Source organism: Chiroxiphia lanceolata, chromosome Z (genome assembly GCF_009829145.1).
Source record: "Chiroxiphia lanceolata isolate bChiLan1 chromosome Z, bChiLan1.pri, whole genome shotgun sequence".
Classification (NCBI taxonomy): domain Eukaryota; kingdom Metazoa; phylum Chordata; class Aves; order Passeriformes; family Pipridae; genus Chiroxiphia; species Chiroxiphia lanceolata.
This window is the reverse complement of record NC_045671.1, coordinates 7,678,445-7,700,552: the sequence shown is the minus strand read 5'-3', so window position 1 is coordinate 7,700,552 and position 22,108 is coordinate 7,678,445. Positions and strand designations below refer to the sequence as shown.

At 50.0% G+C, this 22,108-nt stretch overlaps 2 protein-coding genes and 1 long non-coding RNA gene across 3 annotated transcripts in view; 2 read left to right on the top strand and 1 right to left on the bottom strand.

Annotated features, from left to right (window-relative positions):
* UBE2R2 (ubiquitin conjugating enzyme E2 R2) overlaps positions 1-861 on the bottom strand; it is a 53,856-nt gene extending 52,995 nt beyond the window's left edge. Inside the window, exon 1 of the mRNA XM_032676035.1 lies at positions 528-861. Coding sequence (XP_032531926.1) covers positions 528-704 — 177 coding nt within the window. The 5' untranslated portion in view covers positions 705-861. The remainder of the gene's footprint in view (positions 1-527) is intronic.
* Positions 862-9,439: 8,578 nt separating this feature from the next.
* Positions 9,440-10,758, top strand: LOC116780916. Its single transcript, XR_004354707.1, has 3 exons — positions 9,440-9,522; positions 10,151-10,304; positions 10,401-10,758. It is a non-coding gene; the product is annotated as an uncharacterized LOC116780916 (long non-coding RNA).
* A 9,496-nt stretch (positions 10,759-20,254) lies between these two features.
* The window catches only part of NOL6 (nucleolar protein 6), a 28,550-nt gene continuing 26,696 nt past the window's right edge, over positions 20,255-22,108 (top strand). The window contains exon 1 of the mRNA XM_032675541.1: positions 20,255-20,390. Coding sequence (XP_032531432.1) covers positions 20,255-20,390 — 136 coding nt within the window. The remainder of the gene's footprint in view (positions 20,391-22,108) is intronic.

Here is a 22,108-nt window from a genome sequence, read left to right as displayed (position 1 = left end):
TAGACCAAGTTGCTCAGATCCCCATCCGACCTGGCCTTGAACACTTCCAGAGATGGGCCATCCAGAACTTCTCTGGGCAACCTCTGCCAAGGCCTCCCCATCCTCAGAGCAAAGAATTTCTTCCTAACTCTCTTTCAGTTTGAAGCCATTACACATTGTCCTATCACTCCATGCTCTTTTTACTAGTCTTGCTCCATCCTTCCTGTGTTCCCATCAGATCCTGGAAGGATACGGGAACACGGAACAGATGATCTCCAGAGGTCCCTTCCAACCGCCACAGCCCTGTGCTTCTGTGACATACACAGGGAGCAGAGCCACGGGGGCACCCTGGGGCGGGAGGGGCGAACTCTCGCCCTTCCCTGAGTCCCGCAGGAGGCTCTCCGTGGCTAAAAGAGCAGATTCCCAGCGCGGCAGCGGCCGAGGCGCGGCCCCCCCGCCTTGCCCAGGCCGAGCCCGAGCCCCCTCCCGCAGGCCCGGCCCCGGCCCGGCCCCACCGCGCGGCCCGGGGGGCGGGGGGAAGGCCCTACCTTGAAGTACCCGCCCTCGTACAGCGTGTTGGGGGGCCCGAAGATCGCCACCTCCCAGTTGTAGAGGTCGGACTCGTCGACCAGGGTGATGCGGAAGCCTTCGACCGGCTCCTCCTGCAGCGACTTCAGCTCCAGCATCAGCGCCTTCTGCGAGCTGCTCATCTGCTGCTGGGCCATGGCGCGGCGCGGCCCCCGCCGCGGCCGCCCCGCGGGTGCCGGTGCCGCTGTTCCCGGTGCTCCCGGTGCTCCCGGAGGTGCCGGAGCCGCCCCCGCCCCTCCCCGCGCTGACGGACCCGCCGCCGCCACTTCCTTTTGTGACGGCGCCGCTCGCGCTGACCTCAGCGCGCCGCGCCGGACACGCCCCCGCCGCGCGCGGGACACGCCCCCGCCGCCCCGTTGGACACGCCCCCACACACCGCCGCCGCGCGCGCCGCCGCGCGCCACGCCCCTCCCTCTTCGCCCGCCGCCCCCCACCTTTCGCCGCGTGCGCTTAAAGGGGCCGCGACATCCCCCCCTCAGCACCAGCACGGGAGGGAGCGGTCACCGGGGAGGGGGAGTCACAGAATCACAGAGTCACTTAGGTTGGAAAAGGCGTCCGAGATCATCCAGTCCAACACGTGACCGATCCACCACCACTGAGTGCCATGTCCAGGCTTTCCTTGAGCACCCTCCAGGGACGGTGACTGCACCACCTGCCCGGGCAGGGCAGCCCCTTCCAGTGTCTGATCACCCTTTCTGTGGAGAAGTTTCTCCCGATGGAACCTAAGCCTCCCCTGGCGCAGCTCGAGACTATAAAAAAAGACATTAAGCTGTCAGAGAGCGTCCACAGAGATGGTGAAGGGTCTAGAGGGGAAGCCGTGCGAGGAGCGGCTGAGGGCACTTGGTCTGTTCGCCCTGGAGAAGAGGACACTGAGAGGAGACCTCATTGCAGTTACAACTTCCTTGTGAGGGGAAGAGGAGGGGCAGGTACAGATCTCTTCACTCTTGTAACCAGTGACAGAACCCGAGGAAATGGCATGAAGCTGAGTCAGGGGAGGTTTAAGTTGGATATCAGGAAAAAGTGTTTCACCCAGAGGGTGGCTGGGCACTGGAGCAGGCTCCCCAGGGAAGTGGTCACAGCACCAATCCTGACAGAGTTCAGGAAGCGTTTGGACAGTGCTCTCAGGCACTTGGTGGGATTCTTGGGGTGTCCTGTGCAGGGCCAGGAGTTGGACACGCTGATCCTGATGGTTCCCTTCCAACTCAGCATATTCTATGATTCTATGAGTTTATGTCCTCTCATCCTGTCACTGGTTGCCTGGGAGAAGAGCTCACTCCCCACCTGGCTACAACCTCCTTTCAGGTCATAGAGAGCAATAGTGTCCCCCTGGAGCCTCCTCCAGGCTAAACACTCCCAGCTCCCACAGCCACTCCTCATAGGACATGCACTCCAGACCTTTCACCAACATCTTCACTGCTGTTCTCTGGACCCACTCCAGCACCTCAATGTCCTTATGAATGGAGGAGCCCAGAACTGGACACAGCACTCGAGGTGTGGCCTCACCAGTGCCCAGTACAGGGGAAGAATCACTTCTCTGGTCCTGCTGCCACACTATTGCTGATACAGCCTTCTTGCCCACCTGGACACACTGCTGACTCATGTTGACCAGCACCCCTAGGTCCTTTCCCACTGGGTATCTTTCCAGTCCCACTACCCCCAGCCTGAAGCACTGCAGGGAGTTGTTGTGATCCAAGTGCAGGACCCGTCACTTGGCCTTGTTGAGCTTCATACGATTGGTCTTGGCCCATCAATCCGGCCTGTTCAGATAGTCTCAGGTCTGGGGTGAGTACAGTGGTGTGGGGAATCTTGGCTGGGCCGGGACCCCTGGTATGGAACAAGAAACTGGCTGAGAATGAAGGCCCTGGTCCTGACAACGTACTGATGCATCCTGAGAGAGCAGAGGAGCAGCAGGAGAGAGCTGTCCCGTGGGAACAGGGAACACTGTCTCATGAGAATGAGGACTTGTTCTGAACAGAGTGACTGAGAAAAATATGAACATCAAAGGAAAACAGGGAAAGGTGCACAGAAATGTTGTGAGAAAGTTGGACTGAGAAAGTCCAGAGAAAGTCCAGCTAAAATCTACCTATTAGCTGTGAGCATTGTAGTTTGTGTATTTAAGCTGACCTATCTGTGTGATATACGTGTACCAAAAGAGCTGTATTTAAGAGGCTGTAAATTGCAGCTCGTGGCTGCTGCTGCTTCCTTATTCTTTCCAATAAACTTTCTTGCTGAATATTATATGTCGTATATTATTATATACGTATATATTATATTATATATTATATACGTATATACGTATATATTATTATATGTCCCAACAACGACACAGTGGGGTGTGGTTGGCCCACCGACAGGCACCCATGATCATAAACCAGCCGTTTTTGTACAGAGGATGGTTTTTGAGGAGTGAAATTTCATGACCAAGGATCCCCTAAAAATCCTGCAGCATCCCCCCAGGAGCAATAGGACACCAACAGGCAGCTAGCAGCCCCCCACAAGGCATGTGTTGTTTTCACATTCTCCATGGAAATGCAACATGGTCACACCAGAACATGCTGTTTTGAGCCTTTCTCCCATTCCCCAGCTGGGTTAAGAGTGAAAAATGATTGCAAAGATGTTGAGGTATATCAACCAGTGAACATGAGCCAGCACCTGTTCCTTAGCAAGTCTTTAACGAATAACATAATATTCATTGTAAAAACAAAGAAAGAAAAATAACAGTGATTGTCCAGGAGGAGGACAACCCATTTGTGCTTGGCATTTCTTTCATCCTTCTGCACATGGCAGGGCTTAGGCCACCACACAGAGGCACCTGCTCCTTGGACAAACAGGTTGGATGATGTGTCCCAACATCCCTATAGCATTACATAGCTTTAACCTCCTTCCTTGCCCCATCACCTCTCATGTTTCTCATGCTTTCCCATCCTGATGACAACCCTATGGGCAAGGATGACCGCGGGATCAATCTCCTGCATTTTTCAGAGCCATGGACTTTCCCAAAGGCATGGGACTGACAGTGAGGGCCGCCTGCATTGGTGAGAGATCATGCAGCTGGGCCAGTTTGGAAGTCTATATTTGGCACTTGGCAGCCATGACTCTGGCTCCTTCTCCATACCTTGGCCCGGAGTGGAGAGCAGGAGACAGATGTTTTTCCCGAAGTACCAGCTGCTACCAGGACAAATTTGCTGTTGCCCAATGACAAGCATGGCATCCTCCCCCTTGTTCCTGTGGCTGCTCTTCTTGTCTTTCTCCTGCCTCTTGAGCTTTACCCCATTCCTCTCTCCAAAGATGCTCCAGCACTGGCAGTGATACCTGGTCCCAGGCTTGTGACTGCCTCCAGGCTGTAAAGTACTCCAGCCCTTGTAAAATCCCTTCTCACTCTGGAAAATATTCTTACGGGGACTGGCATTGCTTTTCTCATGAGCTGAGACAAGCTCTTGCTCAGTGTCATAGGGGTAATATGGATAAACATCCCTTGTCCATTCACAGCTTGCCTGGCTATGCTGAAAAAAAATGTGTGCTCCCCCACATCTGCCTCCCTGCAGGCAAAGGTCAGCCACTGTTTCTCATTCTTTATCACCTTGGAGTGAGCTCAGATTTACAGAAAGCTGCTTAATTCAGCTCTCACATCCTCAGATGGGGGCTGGAGGGCTAGGACATGAAACACCGTTTGTCAGAGAAGCTCCTTGATGGCTGGGAAGTACCAGCTCCTTGATGGCTCGGTGTGTTTTTGGTGGAAGTTCACTCCCATGTTCTTTTTATTTATGACAATAGAATAGAATAGGAAAGAATGGACCATTTCTGTTGAAAGAGACCTACAACTGCCTGACCAATTCATAGAATAGAATCATAGAATCATAGAATCATAGAATCAGCCAGGTTAGAAAGGACCTCTGAGATCATCAAGTCCAACCCTTGATCCACTACTCCCGTGGTTACTAGACCATGGCACTAAGTGCCACATCCAGTCTCATCTTAAGAACCTCCAGGGATGGAGAATTCACCACTTCCCTGGGCAGCCCATTCCAATGCCTGATTACCCGCTGTAAAGAATTTCTTCCCAATATCTAACCTTAACCTCCCCTGGCACAGCTTAAGACCAGGCCCTCTTGTCTTACTGAGAGCTGCCTGACAGAAGAGACCAACCCCCACCTGGCACAACCTCCTTTCAGGGAGTTGTAGAGAGTGATGAGGTCTCCCCTGAGCCTCCTCTTCTCCAGGCTGAACAACCCCAGCTCCCTCAGCCTCTCCTCATAGGACCTGTGCTCCAGTCCCTTCCTCAGCCTCGTTGCTCTTCTCTGGACCTGCTCTAGCACCTCAATATCCTTCCTGAACTGACGGGCCCAGAACTGGACACAACACTCCAGGTGTGGCCTCACCAGAGCTGAGTGCAGGGGAACAATCACTTCCCTGGACCTGTTGGCCACACAGTTCCTGATACAGGCCAGGATGCCATTGGCCTTCTTGGCCACCTGGGCACACTCTGGCTCATGTTCAGCTTCCTGTCAATCCAAACTCCCAGGTCCCTTTCTGCCTGGCTGCTCTCCAGCCACTCTGTCCCCAGCCTGTAGCACTGCAGGGGGTTGTTGTGGCCACGGTGCAGGACCCAGCACTTGGCCTTGTTGAACTTCACCCCCTTGGAATCAGCCCAACTCTCCAGCTTGTCCAGGTCCCTCTGAAGAGCCCTCCTGCCTTCCAGCTGATTGACACTCCCCCCCAACTTGCTCTCATCTGCAAATTTGCTGATGGTGGACTCAATCCCCTCATCTAAATCATTGATAAAGATATTAAACAGGACTGGGCCCAACACTGATTCACTGATTCAGGGCTCACCAAAAGTTCAGGCATGTTTTTAAGGGCACTATCCAAATGTCCCTTAAACACTGATAGGCTGGAGGCATCAACCACCTCCCTAGGTAGCCTGTTGCAATGCTTGTCCACCCTCTCTGCAAAGGAATGCTTCCTGATGTCAAGTCTAAACCTCCCCTGGCACAACTTTGAACTATTCTCATGTGTGCTGTCACTAGATACCAGGGAGAAGAGCTCAGCACTTTCAGCACTTCTCTCTCCAATTCCCCTCCTCAGGAATCTGTAGAGAGCAACACCCTCAGCACCCGCTTTCTCCAAACGAGACATGCTCAAAGTCCTCAGCTGCTCCTCACAGGACACTCCTTCCAGTCCTTTCACCACCTTTGTTACCCTCCTTGGGACACATTCAAGGATGTTCACATCCTTCTGAAATTGTCTTGAGTTGATGGACATAACACATGCTGTGACCTTTTGTGTTGGTACCAGCCAGCAAAGACCTGCTCTCATAACAGGGCATCCCAGCTTGCTGGTGAAACATGGATTTGCTCATGCTCAGAGGACAATGTGCAGGAGCCAAGCTCTTTCGGGATTGCAATGCCCCTATTTCTATGGTAATCAAAACATCTTTCCTTGCAGCCAGCCTCCAGCACAGGCTTTGTCTGAACCAGCCTAACGCTGGGAGAGATGAGAGAAGCAAAGTTTGGAGTTATTCAGGATTTATCTCTGCCTGCTGCCTGTCTCGAATGTTAATGAAAGAGGTAATCATGCAAGGCAGAAAGTAAAGCATGCCCTAGTGTACTCAATAGGGCTGGCTGAAAATTTTCCATTGGGTCTGCTTTTAGTGAGAATATTGGTCTTTTTCTCTCTTTTTTCCCTCCTCTCCTGCAAAAACATTCAATGCTCAAAGAAAATAGAAACTGTTGAAGCAACAGAATATTTTGAAGCCTGGGCAGCCTGGCTGCCCCCTCCAAAGCTCCTGCCTGCATTTCTGCCTGGGCTCCCAGAGAGGCTCAGTTGCTCTTCCCAGTGTCCCCTTCCCTGGGCCCAGGCTGTCCTGAGGCTGACATAACTTTTTTGATTTATTACATGGCATTTCTCCGCTCTAATCACCTCTGATATATCATAATGAAAAAATGAAACATTGTCCTCCTCCTCCTCCTCCTTTAGCTGTTCTCCTGTGGATGGTCACTGCCTGCCTGCAAGCAGGACCCTCCATGGGGTGTGGTCTGCCACAAACTGTATTGTTCCCTCTTTTATTTTATTTTCACCTGAAGGAATCAGTTTTTTCTTTGCTCTCAGAGAGCAAGAAATAAGGTCTGGTGTAGGAACATGTGGCTCCAGAAAGGGGAAGTCTCACTGGGAGGGGAGAAGGCTACATGTGCCATTAATCCAGCCCTCAGCAGCAGAACTTGTCACTGTAAACTGGACCTCAAGGTGCCACTGGTGCAATAGGTAAATCTGAGATTAAAACTTCTCTTTAAGTCATTTTTGCTTTGTTCTCATCATCTGTTTTTAATATATCTCTTTCTGACTTCTTTCTTCCTTCCTGTGAGCTGTGTTGATGGAGAGAGAAAGTTAACTCCTCTGCTTAGCAGCAGCAGAAGCTTCAAAAATGCAAACCTGTCTTGGTGTCACATTAGAGGATTACTGCTCCAAAAGTCTGTCAAAGGGAGGGGACAAGAGGTGGGAAGACATGGGAGGTCCTCCCTGTGTGACTCCATTCCTGGGACAGAATCGTCTCACATGATACTCTTCACCTGCTTTATCTAATTTCTTTCCTGAGTGGCTCAAAGGATGAGATACCTGCTCCTTACCACAGGGAAGTGGACTCACTGGGATAAAAGATGACTCTGGGTACTCTGGACTGGACTTTAATACCGTCTCACCCTCAGCATGTCAGATAGTGAAGTGATGAAGATCAGGCAGAGGGTAGGAGTTCTGCCAAGCCCACATCTCCCTCCAGGAGTCCTTTGTAACTCAAAATGCCAACAGCTATTCCTTGAGCTCTACTGAAGCATAGCAGGACATCAGGAGGTCCACCTCACCACCCTCCTGCCCCAAGGCAGTATCAGCTTGTCCTAAACACCCCAAGACAGATTTGCCCAGCCAGTTCTTTAATATTTGTCCTTCAGACTGCCCAAAGGGGACATCTGCTCGCTCCTAGGTCAGTGTGGCTCAGCTCTGGGCTCAGCTCCCTTTCCTATGAGAGAACTGGTAGGTCTTCCCCCCACCCAAATCTTACCCTGTTTCTTCTTGTCAAGATCACTGTAGGGATATGGAAGATAGAGAGAGGGGCCAGGACTATTTCCTCCATCTCCTTACTGAAGTGCCACTGCCCTGGCTGGATGCAAATCTCCAGCCATGGCCATACCAGTATTGGCAGCCCACCATTCCCATGGCAGCAGCAGATCCCTGCCCATGGGCCAAGGGGAAACACCACTACAGGCTTTGCAGGCTGGTTTCTTAGCCCTGGAGGCACCAGTGACAGAGGAACCCGGGGCTGCTTCTTTTATTTACGCTGATACCTGAATCCCAGACTGGAGGACAGACAAGCCACCACGGTGATGGATCTCTGCCCAGACACTAATGCCCTGATGCCAAGGAAAGATTCTCCCATAAAACTACCTGAGTATTTAGTGAGGGAAATCAAAGCACAATTCTGTGCTCTGCTGCCCAAGTGAACAGTGCAGCATTACTGCACGGGGCGATTCTCACATCCAAAAAAAAAGAACGGCAGAGAGGAGTCCTCACATTCACACTGGCACCTATATAGGTTCCTATATTTGAGAGAGCAGAGCACCCAGGTACTCAAGGAAAGCAGCTGTGAATCTTTGAGAATAAAAGTCTGTCTCCTGCAATTCCCCTTTTGGCTCTCTTTCACCCCAAAATGGGGCAAGCTGATCCTCAGGCAGAACTCATCACAGGGATGAAAAGATGCTTTTGAGCATCAATCAGCAGCATCTGGGTTAACAGGAGCATCTTGCATCAAAGTAGCCACCAGCAGAGAAGTGCAAAGTTTGAAGGATCCAGAGCAAAGCAAAAGAAAAATGAAGAGGAGAAAAAGAAGTCTTTAGAGGAGAGGGTTTGTTTTTTTCCTTATTTTGATTCCTTTTTTTTTTTTTTTGCTTGTTTTAATTTGAATAAAATTGTTTTTATTTTTTTTTCTTTTTGACTACAGCTTGCTCTTTTAAAATGGATGAAGTCCATCACAAGGGCTTGATAAAAGAATGCCATCACAATGCTTGCTGCTGCTCTCATTCAGCTGATGAATAAATTATAAGTGCATTACAATGCTATTTCAGTTGTGATTCCAGGGCCTGAGGAGTGTGATGGCTGTGACCTTATGCCTGTCAGACAGTGGTTTGTATTTCCAAGGAGTTCGGGTAACCAGCTGTTCAGGTCATCTTACACCTCCCATTCTGGGCTCAGTGTGCGGAAATATCTGAGTGTGTTCAACCTGCCTGCTACAGAGACAGTCCTCCAGCTGCACACAGTGGTGGTGGGATGTGCTGTGATTCTCACAGGTTCATGATCTCATAGAACCATAGAATATGCTGAGTCGGAAGGGACCCATCAGAATACTGCTGAAGCCTGAAGTGACCATTGCCACCCTCCAGAGCAGCAAGCTGGGGGACATAATGCTTTATTGATGGGGCTGTAACTGGAATATTTATATTGTTCAGCCTCAGCAATAATTTCTGTGTTGGGAACTGGCATTTTAGATTATTCTTGCTGCACAGGACATGGCATCCCTGTCTCAAGCATTATAGCATGGCCGAGATGGTGTGGCTGTCAGCACCACTGGGATAAGGCAGCACAGGGCCCTGGTGTGCTCCGGGAAATGCATCAGCCTAAACCAACATTCCCATGGTTTCACCTTCACCTCTGCTGCAGGGTCAGCCTTTCAGGACTGTGAGTCCCTTGAGAGTGGGTGACCATCAGGCAGGGACTCCTGGCTGTCCCCATTCCTGAGGATGAGACATCTGGATTAGGTAGGCACTGGAAGGTAAAAGAGCTGGAGCCCACAGGGCAGCTGCATGGTGCACTCCTGAGTGGGTTCACTAGACCCTGCTTTTACCTTCAGAGCAGACAGCTCCTTGCTTTTGGCCAGAAGCCATGGTGATAAGGGACAGAGTTTTGCAGAAGGTGAGAGAGGGGGAGGAGGAGGCTCTACTGGGCCTCAAGTTGTTCCGGGTTTGGGGACTGGGTGCACATCAACACCAATGATCAGTGCTGACTGGCACATTATTGGCCACTGTCAGCTGAACTTACAAGTGCTCTCACTTGCTGCCGTACCTTGGGTGGTCTCTGTGGGCTGGTCTCCAGCAGCAATGCCAATAACTCCATTAAAATACAGGGCCAGCCAGGCTTAGCTGAAGATGCACAACTCGGGTCCTTCCTGGGGCCTTGGAAACTGACCACAGAGAAGAGTTTCCATTGGGAAACAGGGAGGGCCAACTGAGTCGAATTGGACCTTGCTTTGCTGAGGCTAAATTTGGCCTTTTCATGACCCTTCTCACAAAAAATATGAACAGATAGAGAAGAAGGAAACCAAACAGCGGCATAAGCACCAAGCCCTAGGCTCAGGCAACAGTCCTGGGAGGCTGAATGGCAGAGAGAATCCCTTGGATGAGAAGATCCAGAGGGGCTTTGGGGCAGGAGATGTTCCCTCAGCATCTCCACCTCCAGCTTCCTGAAAATTAGATGTTCCTCTGAAAAACTATTTGTTGGTCTTGTGTGGTAGATAAAATGTCTCACTCCCCTGTGTGCACAGGTAAGCCGTGAGCTCTGGAAACCACATTGTGGTGGATGTGAAGCAGAACTGGGAAGGGGAAGACCCTTGCACTGCTCCTACAGACTGGTCTGTGCACTCACGTGTGGAGAGGAAGAGGCTGAATTTTCCTGCAGGAGCCTGAATCACCATGAGGGTAATTAATGCAAATTTCCCAGACAGGGGAACAAGTCTGGAGAAGCCTTGCTGCCTGGCCCAAATGTGCTGAGAGGTGCTGTCATCTCCACCCTAGGGCTTGCTGTCCCATGGAAATTTGGAAAGAGCATCTACGGGGTCTGGGAAAAACACAGACAGAAAAACACTGGTCTGAGCTCACGAGCTCACATGACCAAAACCCTCCAGCAATGTCCATGCTCACATGCCCTCCTGGAGAAGGGAGACCTGTGGAGATACAGGAGCTTGCAGGGACTATTCAGGGGTTTGATCACCTGCTTCTTGGCCCCACCAGCTCCCTTGCGCCCAATCCCCTCGAGACATCTCTTGTTGTTTCCCCTTGCTCCCTCAGCACCCTGCTGCAGACCTTGGGGCAACGTCAGGTATGTTCCTGCCCTGTTTTTGTGACTGGGGCTGGAGGGCTCAGTCCTGCAAGAGGGTCCCTGGGGCACCTATGGGCACGGCAGAACACTGGTGTGCCCTGCAGGTGCTGTGCCTAAATGCTTTGCTATGCCAACATCTCAGTCCCCGTCTACAGCTGCCTGCAGGGCCAGGTAGATCTCCTCCAGACTTGTTTACCCGCAGTGAGATTTCCATTAATTAACCTCATGCTTCTCCATCCTGCAGGAAACCTGTTGGCCACACCAACTTGAAGCTCTTGATACGGGTAGGTTTGGCACATCCCATTTCCTTGTCCCTTCTAGCACAACTCAGCATCTTCTGCCTGGCCTGTAGGAGGGGTTGTTCCCTTCTCCCACCTTCAGCTGTCAGTCCAAGCAATGGCAGGGTGCGGAAGGAGCCAACAGCCAAGTTTGCATCTGGATTCACATCAGGGCCAGTCCTTTCTGCAGGAGCAGACCCATTTTAAAGGTGGAGAAGGCCCTGATGCTGCCTCAAACTATAAACTGTGGATTTTATCTCAGATGGGTTTGTTTTTCCTATGTACAGACATACCAAGGGTCTAGAAGAGAGAGGGAGTTTAAGAGTCAACCCAGGCCTTTGCATCTGGATGCTCGCTTGCACAGTGCTTTAAATTAAAATGCTTTTCTTCTTGCCTTTGGATGATGTATTCGCTGCTGTTGCAGGGGAGGTGTTCCTCTGGGTGAGCTGGCTGCAGTCTGGTTCTGTGGATCTGCACTCCCCTCATCTTTAAGATAATCAAAGGCCCTTTCCTCACTCTTGCTCTGAGGAAGTTAAAAAAAAAAATCTAAATATACTTGCCAGATGTCAAAAAGAACCAAAAAGGGCAAGTTTTGGCTATTTCTCTCTTCCTGCTGCCCCTTTGGTGTGAAAGTCGGGTGAGTGGGGCAAAGCAGAAAAGCCTTGTGGGATGGAGGCCTGAAAGAACCTCCTTCCACAGGGAAAATGTACAAAGCAGGGACTGCAAAATGGAAACCAGAGGAAGCAGCACTTTACAAGGAGTGAATCCTTTTTGCAAGGAAGCAGCCAAAATACCATGGAGGCCACATAACTTTGATAAAAGCTTTTCTCCATCTCAAGCATATTCTTCTCTCAGCATCCATATTTAATAGATTTATCTTTTTTTTCTTTTTTTTCTTTAAGTGCAGCACTGGTGAGCATTTTCAGGACACTCATATTCTTCCCTAGACAACAGAACATGTGCTCAGCTTCAGAAATGCAGGGTTTTTCCCTAGAGTGAGATATATTTTCATATATCTGAACACTTAGGAGCAAAAGAAATTAGAGGGGAGGGTTTACAAACAGTGGGCCTGGCTTGTCCTCTAACAGTCTAAAGCTGTTTCTTTTAGGGCCATTTCTAAGCTTGACTTGATCATAAGGCATTTTCTGTGGTTTTTTTTTTTAATATATCTGAAAATATTCTCCCATTGACTCTACTGCCCTACTCTCCTTTTTGTTTACAGTCACCTTTCACATATTTATGAAATACATGTACACAGGTGCTTCTTTTACATCTACTTGCTGTTTAAAAATCTGAAAAAGCTGTCAAAAGATTTGATAACAGAGCACAATGAAAGTACCCTGCTGTTAGTCTTCATATTCTGATGATTAATAAATAATAAAAGCCATTTGAGTAATATTTTATCTGGGGCTCTCAGAAAACAGGAGCCTATGTGGCTCCTGGCTGTTCTCATCCTTGGAGGTATTTCCAAAAGCTTGGCAAAGAGAGAGAAAGCAAAAGCCTTCCCACTTACTGAATCATGAAATCATAGAAAGGTTTGGGTTGGGGGGGGACCTTTAAAGCTGGTCCCACTCCCCTTCAGTGAGCAGGGCCATCTTCAAACAGAGCTGGTTGCTCAGAGTCCCATTCAACCTGGCCTTGGATGTTTCCAGGGATGAGGCATCCTCTGACAGGTTGTTGTGGTTTAACTCCAGCCAGCAACCAAGCCCCATGCAGCTGCTCCCTCACTCCCCTGTGGCGGGATCGGGGAGAGAATCAGAAGAATGAAAGTGAGAAAACTTGTGGGTTGAGATAAAGACAGTTTAATAGGGAAAGCAAAAGCTGGTGCACACAAGCAGAGCAAAACAAGGAACTCATTCACTTCTTCCCATAGGCTGGCAGGAGTTCAGACATCTCCAGGAGAGCAGGGCCCCATCACGTGTAATGGTAATTTGGGAAGACAAACGCTATCATTCCAAATGTCCCCCCCCACCTCCCTCTTCCCCCCACTTTATGTGCTGAGCATGATATCAGACCGTCTGAAATATTCCTTTGGTCAATTTGGGTCAGCTGTGTCTCCTCACAACTTCCCATGCACTCCAGACTCCTTGCAGCATGGCAGTACAAAAAGCAGAAAAGGCTTTTGCTCTGTGTAAGTGCTGCTCAGCAATAAAACATCTCTGTATTATGATCACTGTGTTCAGTACAAACCCCAAACACAACCCCATATCTGTGAAAAAAATTAACTGTGAAGAAAATTAACTCTGCCCCAGCCAAAACCAGCACACAGGTCCATGTCTTCCTTATGCCAGAGGCCTCATAGCTGGGTGCAGTGCTCCAGGTGGGTCTCACCAGAGCAGAATCCCTTCCCCTGACTTGCTGCCCACCCTGCTTTGGATGCAGCCCAGGACAGGATTTGTTTCAGGGCTGTGAGTGCACATGGCTGGGTCATGTCCAGCCTCTCACCCACCAGCACCCCAAGTCCTTCTCAGCAGGGCTGCTCTTGATCTGTTCACGCCTGGATTGATATTGGGGGTTGCCTCGACCCTGGTGCAGGACCTTGCGCTTCGTTTTGTTAAACGTCGTGAGATTCCAATAGGCCCACATCTCGAGCTTGTCCAGGTCCCTCTGGATGGGATCCCATCCCTGACTGTGTTTCTTGGTCGTCAGTTTGATGATGTGTCCATCAGCATTTTACTGACCCTAGAGGTGGTTGCAGAATGAGACCCGAGATTTCAAGGCTCTCTGCCATCACTGGTACTGGCTTCAAAAGAGATACTTTGCACACAGAGGGAGGGACAACAGTGCTTTGCAGTGTTCTTGGTGTGAAGACAGTGTACAGCCACCAAATGGCAACAAGACTGATATGGAGATAACAGAGGGCTTGAAAATTTGGGGGCTGTTTTGGGGGCAGTGGACTTCCTCTTTTATGGACACAGATGTAAGAATAGCCCAAAAGATTGAAAGGTGCTACCATCTGTTGGGATGACATTGAATCCTGCTCCTGCCAGTGCTTTCACCGTACAGCTCTCAGGGCACCTTGGTCATGAAGACTATGAAGATATTTGAACGTGCCTTCAGAGCCTGACCCTGCAATTGGGGCTGGGGCAGCTGGGATGGGCTGGGCTGTGCCTGCTTGGAGTATGTATTAATTGCATCGAATATTTTCCCTTTTGACCTTGTTTTACTGCGTCGCAGGAATGAAAAAGGAGATTTGGAAATTCTCACTGCCAGGCCATGGTTTGTTTCCTTCTGTCCTTGCCTTATCTCGGGGCCTTCAGGCTCTGTCTCTTGGCTTTAGAGCCAGTGGCTGGTGCTCTATCAAGGCGCTGCACTGAGTGACTCTCCCGATGTCGCCTTATCTCCAGGGACCTGCCTGCACAGGTCCTGCTGGGCTCTATCTCCTTTCCCCACCTGCTGGGTGCCACATGTGTCGTCTGCCCCCCCCCCCCCCCGAACCTCATACCTCCAGGAGATGCTTTGCAGAGCACAGCAGTGAGGTCTTGGGGCAGATTCACACAGGTAGATAATAAACTTATGACCAACACTGCGTTTCAGTGCTGGGTGCTTCTATATCCACAGGGGCCCATCTACTCCAGCATTTCTCCTCATGGAAGTCCACCCTTGGAGGGGTGTAAGGACAAGTCATACTTCCCCAGAATATTTCCTCAACCTCTGACATTTTTTTGTGACTCAGACTCCCTGAGTCAGAAGTGTCCTTGTATTTAATAGTCTCCAGTACATTTTTCTCCCATTAATTTCTTTAGTTATTCTTGAAACCAGATAAATTTTAAGCATTTGCAACATCCTGTGCAAAACAGCTGCCCAACCTAATGACCTGTTTGAGTGCAGAATCATTTCCTTTGGTTTGTTTTGATCCTGATAGCTTTTTTCATGCCTTCATCCTCATGGTGAAGAAGATGATGAGTGGTCCTTCTCTATCCGATCACACTCCGCCCTTGTAACTTTGCAGCCTCTACTACAACCTTTTCCATGATGTGTTGTGGGAACAGAAGGTTCCCAGCCTGCACAGCTGTTCCTCCTATGGACACAGAGACTTTACAGTGTTAATCACCTGATCATTTCCTTTTTGTCTCCAATCCTTTCACAGGAAGCACCCAGAGCCTTGGGTACACCTTCACAGATTGTTTAGAGACAAATCAAAGAGAAATGCCCCAAAGTGAGATGTCCACCTTCTCCCAGGTGACTTCAAATTGTTCCCTGGGTGTTGCTGCTGTCCTCACCTAGACTGCAAAACCTGATTCCTGGGGGATCTGCCTCTTTGCGTTTCCTCCCACACCAGGCACAGGAAAGGCAAAGGACATCCCAAGAGACAGAAGAGTCATTCATCTCCAGCATAAAACTTAATTGCAGTAACCAGCATGTTTCAGGACAGAGGCTCCTCTCCCAGGGGGCAAGGAAACCTTTTGCTCCTGGTTTGGTAACCTACAGCAGGGCAGGATGGGGTATTCAAGTGAGAGCCTTCAGCTGTGAGGCATGCCTGTCATTTCTGGGTCTGGGCTTTTGGGATTCTTGGATCCACCTGGATGTTAGGTAGCACAAAGCCCTCAGCTCTCTGTGCAGCCTTCAGCACCTTCAGGGGGCATCTGGCCTCACCCTGTGGTCCCCTGACTCATCCTGTAGCATGTCTCTCTGGGGTGTTCTAAGTACAGGCAGGTAACTCCTCCTCTTTGAAGTAAAACCAGGCCAAAGGGCAGCAAAGCAGTTTTTCCCAGATCCTCCAGTGCCCAGTGTTTGCTTTAGTGGAAGGACCCTTGTGTAGACCTCAAAGGGGTCTTTCCTGATGTAGAAGATACTTTTGACCTCAGCAGATGACAGCTCTGGCTCACAGAGCAGCCTTGCAGGGGCTGTAGGGGCCAGGAAAGAGGGGTTCATCCCGGTCAGAGTGCTTCTCTCTCTGTCCTTCCAGCTCCAAAGCACCCCATGGGGTGAGGCCAGATGCTGGGAACTCATCCCAGTGCAAAAGGAGGCCCAGGAGAACAGCTTTAATACCCACTGGGTAAAACTTCTGCAAGGTGTTCCTGGAGCAGCAGAGCATTGAAGCTGGTTTCTGGAGCCTTGAGTGGCTGCTAATGCAGTTCAGAGCCCTTCACTATCTTCCTCTCAACGCAGGAAGACTTTGGTCTTTCTCATCCTCCCAGTTGAGCTGCCAAATTACACAAAACATCTCTGACACACCCACATCCGGAGGAGAAGCAGCCTCTGTGGGTTGAAAATCACAAACTAGGATGGATGTGACAGAGAGACAGACAACACTTGTTTAATCTCTGTTTCCATGAGAAGCAAAAGCAAAGTGGAGAACTGTGAGGAATCTCCTGAATGCACATGTCAGCTGTGACTCATCTTTACTACACCTCAGCAAATCCCTCCACTGCCTTGCCTCAGTTTCCCCACCAGCTGAATGAGGATGTAACATACCTGTCTTGAAGAGTCATTGGAATGGGGGGCTGGACCAAAGAATAACAAAGGCCAGAGCTGTTAAATCTGAGTCAGGTGAGCCTGAAGATTTCAATTCACCAAGTCATTGTCATTGTCATCACAACCACCTCTGTTGATGTTTGCTCAGCACCATGCAGGTTGGGTTTGGATGAAAGGCAAGGAGGGTGCTCACATTGCCAGGCAGTTTGGCACTCAAAGGTTTAAGCCATAAATAAATAAACCCCACATTTACATGTTCCTGGCTCTCTTCACTTCCTCTTGTCTCAGGAGCTGCCCCAGGGACTGAATTATTTTTGGTTGTGATTGGGAAAGAGCACTATTCTGGAGATTGCCAGGGGCTGCTTTGGTGGGACACACAAGGCAAACCACCCATCACTGATAAAACATGACATGACTGCAAGAAGAAAGGGGTCAGCAGAGCTTTTCCTCTCCTTTGGTGTCTCTGATGTGATTTTTGGAGACTGCGGTTGTTTTTTCCTATCAGAAAAAAATCGGAAAGGGTTTCTCCTCCTTGTTGCTATGTGTAAAGCCAGCGTGGCAACAGACTGGAAATCAGATAAATTTGCTCTCTTGCCTGTTGCGGGAAGCAAACAAAAGTGACCAGAAAATAAAAACAAGGTACACAAAACAGTCTATGCAAAAAGAAAATCAGTGATATAAAAGGAGTCAAAACACTGCTGGCATATCAATTTCTCATTAGTTCTCTTTGTGTAATTCAGGCCACCACAGTTTTGAGATAAAGCTGCCAGAGCTACTGACTTAGGACAGTCAAAATCAGTCTCTCCGTCTCTGTCCCTGACTTACATGTATGGGGTGCTTTAGTCGTGGTTTGTTGTTTTTTTTTTCTTTTTATTTGAATGAGAAGGAATGCCTGACACACCCTCCCAGTATCTGACCCACTGAGGAGGGCTGTGGCTGTTGTACCATCCTGTGAAGGTCAGCTTTATCCTTGTAAAGCCCTAGAGCTGCTGCTGCTGGTAGGGAATGCAAAGTGGCTGCTATATCCCAATGCAGATGAGTGAAGCTTCATGAACCATGTGAGACTCAAACCATCATCCATCCAAGAAACAAGTGATGAATGAGGTTCATTTTAATCAGTGCAGCACTGTTTCATCTGGGTGGTCTCTGAGCATCAGGAGGGACCTGGATATCCCTCTAACCACCATCCCACAGGCAAGGAGCTCTCCTGGGACCCTATTTTTTCAGTGGTTGCCAGGAATGTGCTGGATGCCTGCCTGAATCCTGGGATGAAGCCCTTGAGGTTTTGTTCAAAATTTCAATGGCTATAAACATCTACTTTACCTTATTCCTTTGCCCTGATGAAGTCCCACAATTTTTGGCCATTGTGAAGATTTCTCATTGTCTACATGTTTCTGTGATATGCCCATATTTGGGAGTCAAACATTACAGGAGTTTGTCATTAACCTATGTACCAGTTTATTTTTGTCTGGGAGCTACAAATGACTCTGTCATGTGTTAATACTTAAGCATTTGAAACACCTGAAAATACTTCAGAAACCAAAGGGAGGAACTACTTAATCCTTCAATGAAATGGCGATTTGCTAGAGGGGGACAGAGCCCCTTTTCCCCAGGAGAAGCAAGAAACCACATCAAATCTGGGTAAAGCTGCCAGGCAGTGAGAAGTGCCATGTCCCTACAAGGCTTTATGTTGTCACTGAGATCAGGTTTTGGGGGAATTGGGAGAAAAAAGCAGCTACGGCCATGGTGTGGCCAAAGGGAATTAGGGGATGGATGCAAAAGTCTTGGAAGGGAGAGCCCCGGGGAGGAGCTGGCTTCGCTTAGAGACCTCTGTGGGTGATGCCAAGTCCCAAGGGATGTGTCAAGGTTTTTGCTCATAGTTTAGCCCTCCACAGCTAAACTAGAGCATTTCCACAGAAGTGGTGTTTGCAGGAAGACCCTAGGAGGGGACAAGGTGGTGTGGAGGGAGAGTGGACACTGCATAAGTTGGGATCAGTGTGATGGCTAAACCTGCTCGGCAGCACCTTCTTGCCAGCTGTGATGTCAGCAGCATTCCTGAGGCTGAAACAGAGGGAACAAGGATGTGTGAGCACACGGGTGTGTGTGTGGGTGTGCACTGTGCACAGTGGTTTGAGCTGTGGGGTTGAGGGCATCACCACCATGGTGGGCTGAGGTCTGGAGGTGCTCAGGTGCTTGTGAGATGCTCCCAGGAAAGGCAATGCTCAGCATGTCCCTCCACATGCTCTCAATGATCCTTTTGCCACCTCAGTGTGTTCAAAGACTGTAGGCAGGAGGACTCCAGGCTGGAATTTGGCATCCTGTTTACAAAAAGGTTTGGTGGGATTTGTGTCCCTTGAAAAAAGAACTCAGGAATCACGTCTGAAAATCACTGAGAGGCTTTTCATTTTGCCAAGAATAAAGAGATGGTGGGGAGCAGCAACTCCTTTATTTTTCTGAGAATCCCCACCCAATCCTTGGATGAAGGACAGCCCAACTCCACTAGCACGGGTGAACTGAGTGAGGAACAGATGAAAACAGAAATAAGCCAATGCAGAGGGGAAAAAACTCATCCCCAGCCTGCTGGCCCCACCAGTGCCATTTCCTCATGGGATATATTTCAGCTACCGACTGTCACGCCGGCTTGTCCCAGTGTGGGTCAGCAAGCTGGGTGCTCACATGTGATTTCCATTTACGTGCAGTGAAGGGATGGGATGTGAGTTTTGCCCTGGGGTTGGTGGTCATGAACCTTCTGGGGCTTGGGGTTAAACGTGTAGAACATGACATATTTGGGTGACTGGGCCATTTAAGTGATGGTAGCCAGAGACTGTGTTGTGGCTTCTGCAGTACGATGTTAGATTTTTTTTTTCCCCAGGGGTGCATTTGAGGCCGGCTTACTGTCTGTCTGTGCCTCTCAGGAAAGCTGGAGATCTGGAATGTCATGCTGATAAGATGCTGGTACACAGAATTTGGGGATGCTCACCCTTGCTGAGAACCCACCCAAGAATGGCTTCTCCTGAGCTCTGAAGCCCCAGATTCCTGGGGACAGAGTCAGGGGAAGGATTCCTCCAATTCCCCAGGGGTTTCTGGGCAGCAAGGATGAAGCATAGCAGGAACCAAGAGCTCAGCAGTGGCTCTTTGGGCAAGGTGGGATGGAAGGAGGTGCATGATGGGCAGGCACATGGCATGGAATGCAGTTAAAATGTTTTTTTAATTAATATTACTACTCTTAGCATTGCAGGATTGGGTGTAATTAATGACTCACTAAGTGCTGAAATACTTTATTAAATAATCTGTTCTGGGAAAGGCATCACTGGTCCTCCTCCCCGCTGCAGTGTGTGTGTATGTTCACATATGCACGTGTGTCTCTGCGTGTGCATGTGCCCCCTCCTGGAAGCTGCAGGAGGAGGCCTTTCATTTGGAAGCAGGGGGATGTTGGGAAGTGGAGAGGATGGCAGGAGGCTGGAAAGGCTCTGGGCATGGCCCTGTAACCAGTCCCCCCAGGACAGACCCTAAACTCGTTCTTCCACCCTGGTTGGGCATTACATGCCATCCCAGGGATGGCAGGGGTGAAGAGGGGACGCTTAGAGATTTGCACAGTGGGCACCTCCGTGACCCACCCTGGACCTGCCCCTGACTGAGTCCCTCCTCTCCTGCTGCTCTCAAGCAGTGCAGGGATGTGACCTTGGGGCCAAGGATGACCAAACTGGTTTGCCTAGCCTTCCTAAAAATCCTGCACAGGGCTGTAATTACCCTCACCTTTAAACAGAAGGGAGCCTGACACCACAGGTATGGCCACAGCACCCGCAGGGGTCTGGCAGGGAATCACTTCTCGGGAGCAGAGAGGCACAGACGGGATGGAACGTGAGGAACGGGGAATCGGGGAGAGGGGTGGAGCTGAGTGCCGCAGTCGTGGTCGGGTCGGGGAAAGAGCAGGCTCCTCCAACCAGGAAACTGTTTCTTTTGGGAACATGGAGGATAAATTCCTCCCAGGTTAGGAGCTCGTACTCGGCAGAATCACTCAGGCTGTGCACAAGAATTGCAAAACCTGGCGGGAGTTAAACTGCTACACAACTGTAAGTCAGTTTTGGAGGTGATCTCCGGTTGCAAAGGTGTGCAGGGGAGCGTGTGCATGGACAGGAATGGATGCAGGGAGTTTGTCTCCCCAGATCAAGGAGCAAGGTTAAGCATGTGAAATGCGACCCAGGCCACTAAGATGGAAGAAAAAGCCATTCTGAGGTTACAACGGGCAAAGATCCTCCCCTGTGATGCTCTGGAGAGGGCTGGGGAAGTTGCTGCTGGTGGCTGGGATGGAGAGAGGCTGTGATGCAGCAGCCAGGCAGAAGTTGCCATGAGCAGTAATGGGGACCAGAAAGTTCATGCTGTACCTACAGCCACCACCTGCATCCCCATGTGGTGATGTGTGTGGGAGATGGTCCCCAAATACAACAACGAGTTAGCTTGGCTCTCAAGACACTTCCCCATGTAAAGCAGAAGCCAAACACCCACCTGCAGGTGTCCTGGTCCCCTAGCTGACACAAGCCTCAGACCCTGCTTCCAGCAGATTTTCCTCCGTGGAAGTCATTAAATACCAGGGATGTGAAGCTTGAAGTGCTCTTGGTAAAGATGCTGGTGACTGCCTCAGCCAGGCAGCAGGTCAGGTGACACATGGGCTGATGCCAGCCTTTTTTGGGGACAGAAACAATGCCTGGCTCGACACTGTGATTTCCCAGACATGCTGCACAAAGCAGTGTGTAAAAATGGTGAAAGCTGGGCAGGACATGGCATTACTCTGCTTGCCCTGGAAGAAGGAAGGGTGAGAACCTGCCCTGCTCCATGGCAAGTCAGATGCAGTAAAGACCTGCAAGTCAGAGAGAGTATCAATTGCAAACATTCTCTGAACTCACAGCTTGCTTCCCACCTCCAATGCCCAGCTGGCTTATTGTTTCCCCCAAACCTGCTTGTTTTTTCCAACAGCCCATGAGCAGTGGGATGATCTGGTTTAGGGGTCCTATGTGGGAGATGGAGCTCAGCCTGCTTCACTGAAGAGTTCACTCAATTCCTATGTTTACCTTAAGGACGGATATGTGATCTTCTACCCTCTGTCTTAACATTCCTGCACATTTGCTCTTGAAGAGATCCTGCTTATAGTGTTCTTACAGAGCAGGAAAAAAAAGCTGAACTGAGTGTGGCCAGGGTTAGGGGGGAGAATTTGGACCCAGTGTGGAGATGACACACTCCAAGGACACTATCCCAGAGCAGAGCCTCTCTAAAGGACAGTCCCACTGGAGTCACAACATCCCTGTTTCACGATAGTGTGTGGATAAGTGAATTAGACTGACTACAGTCAGGCAAAGAAACAGTTCTGGACACAGAACTAAAATTATCTGGGTAAAAAATCTGTGTCCTCCTGTTCAGGGACACACATGCAGCAGGGCTTTTAAATATCCTGACAATCCAAATCCAATCAGGGTGGCCTGGGGTTCAGGCTTGCTTCTGTAAATGCATGTATATGTGATATACACAAAGGGGATACTCCTCCCACTCCGATAATCCGCACGTAGGACGCTGCTGGCTCCCAGTACCCTTTCCGCCTATCCAGGAAGACTTTCCTGACTCCCGGTGCCCTTTCCAGCTATCCAGGAGGACTTTCCTGACTCCCGGTGCCCTTTCCAGCTACCCAGGAGGACTTTCCTGACTCCCGGTGCCCT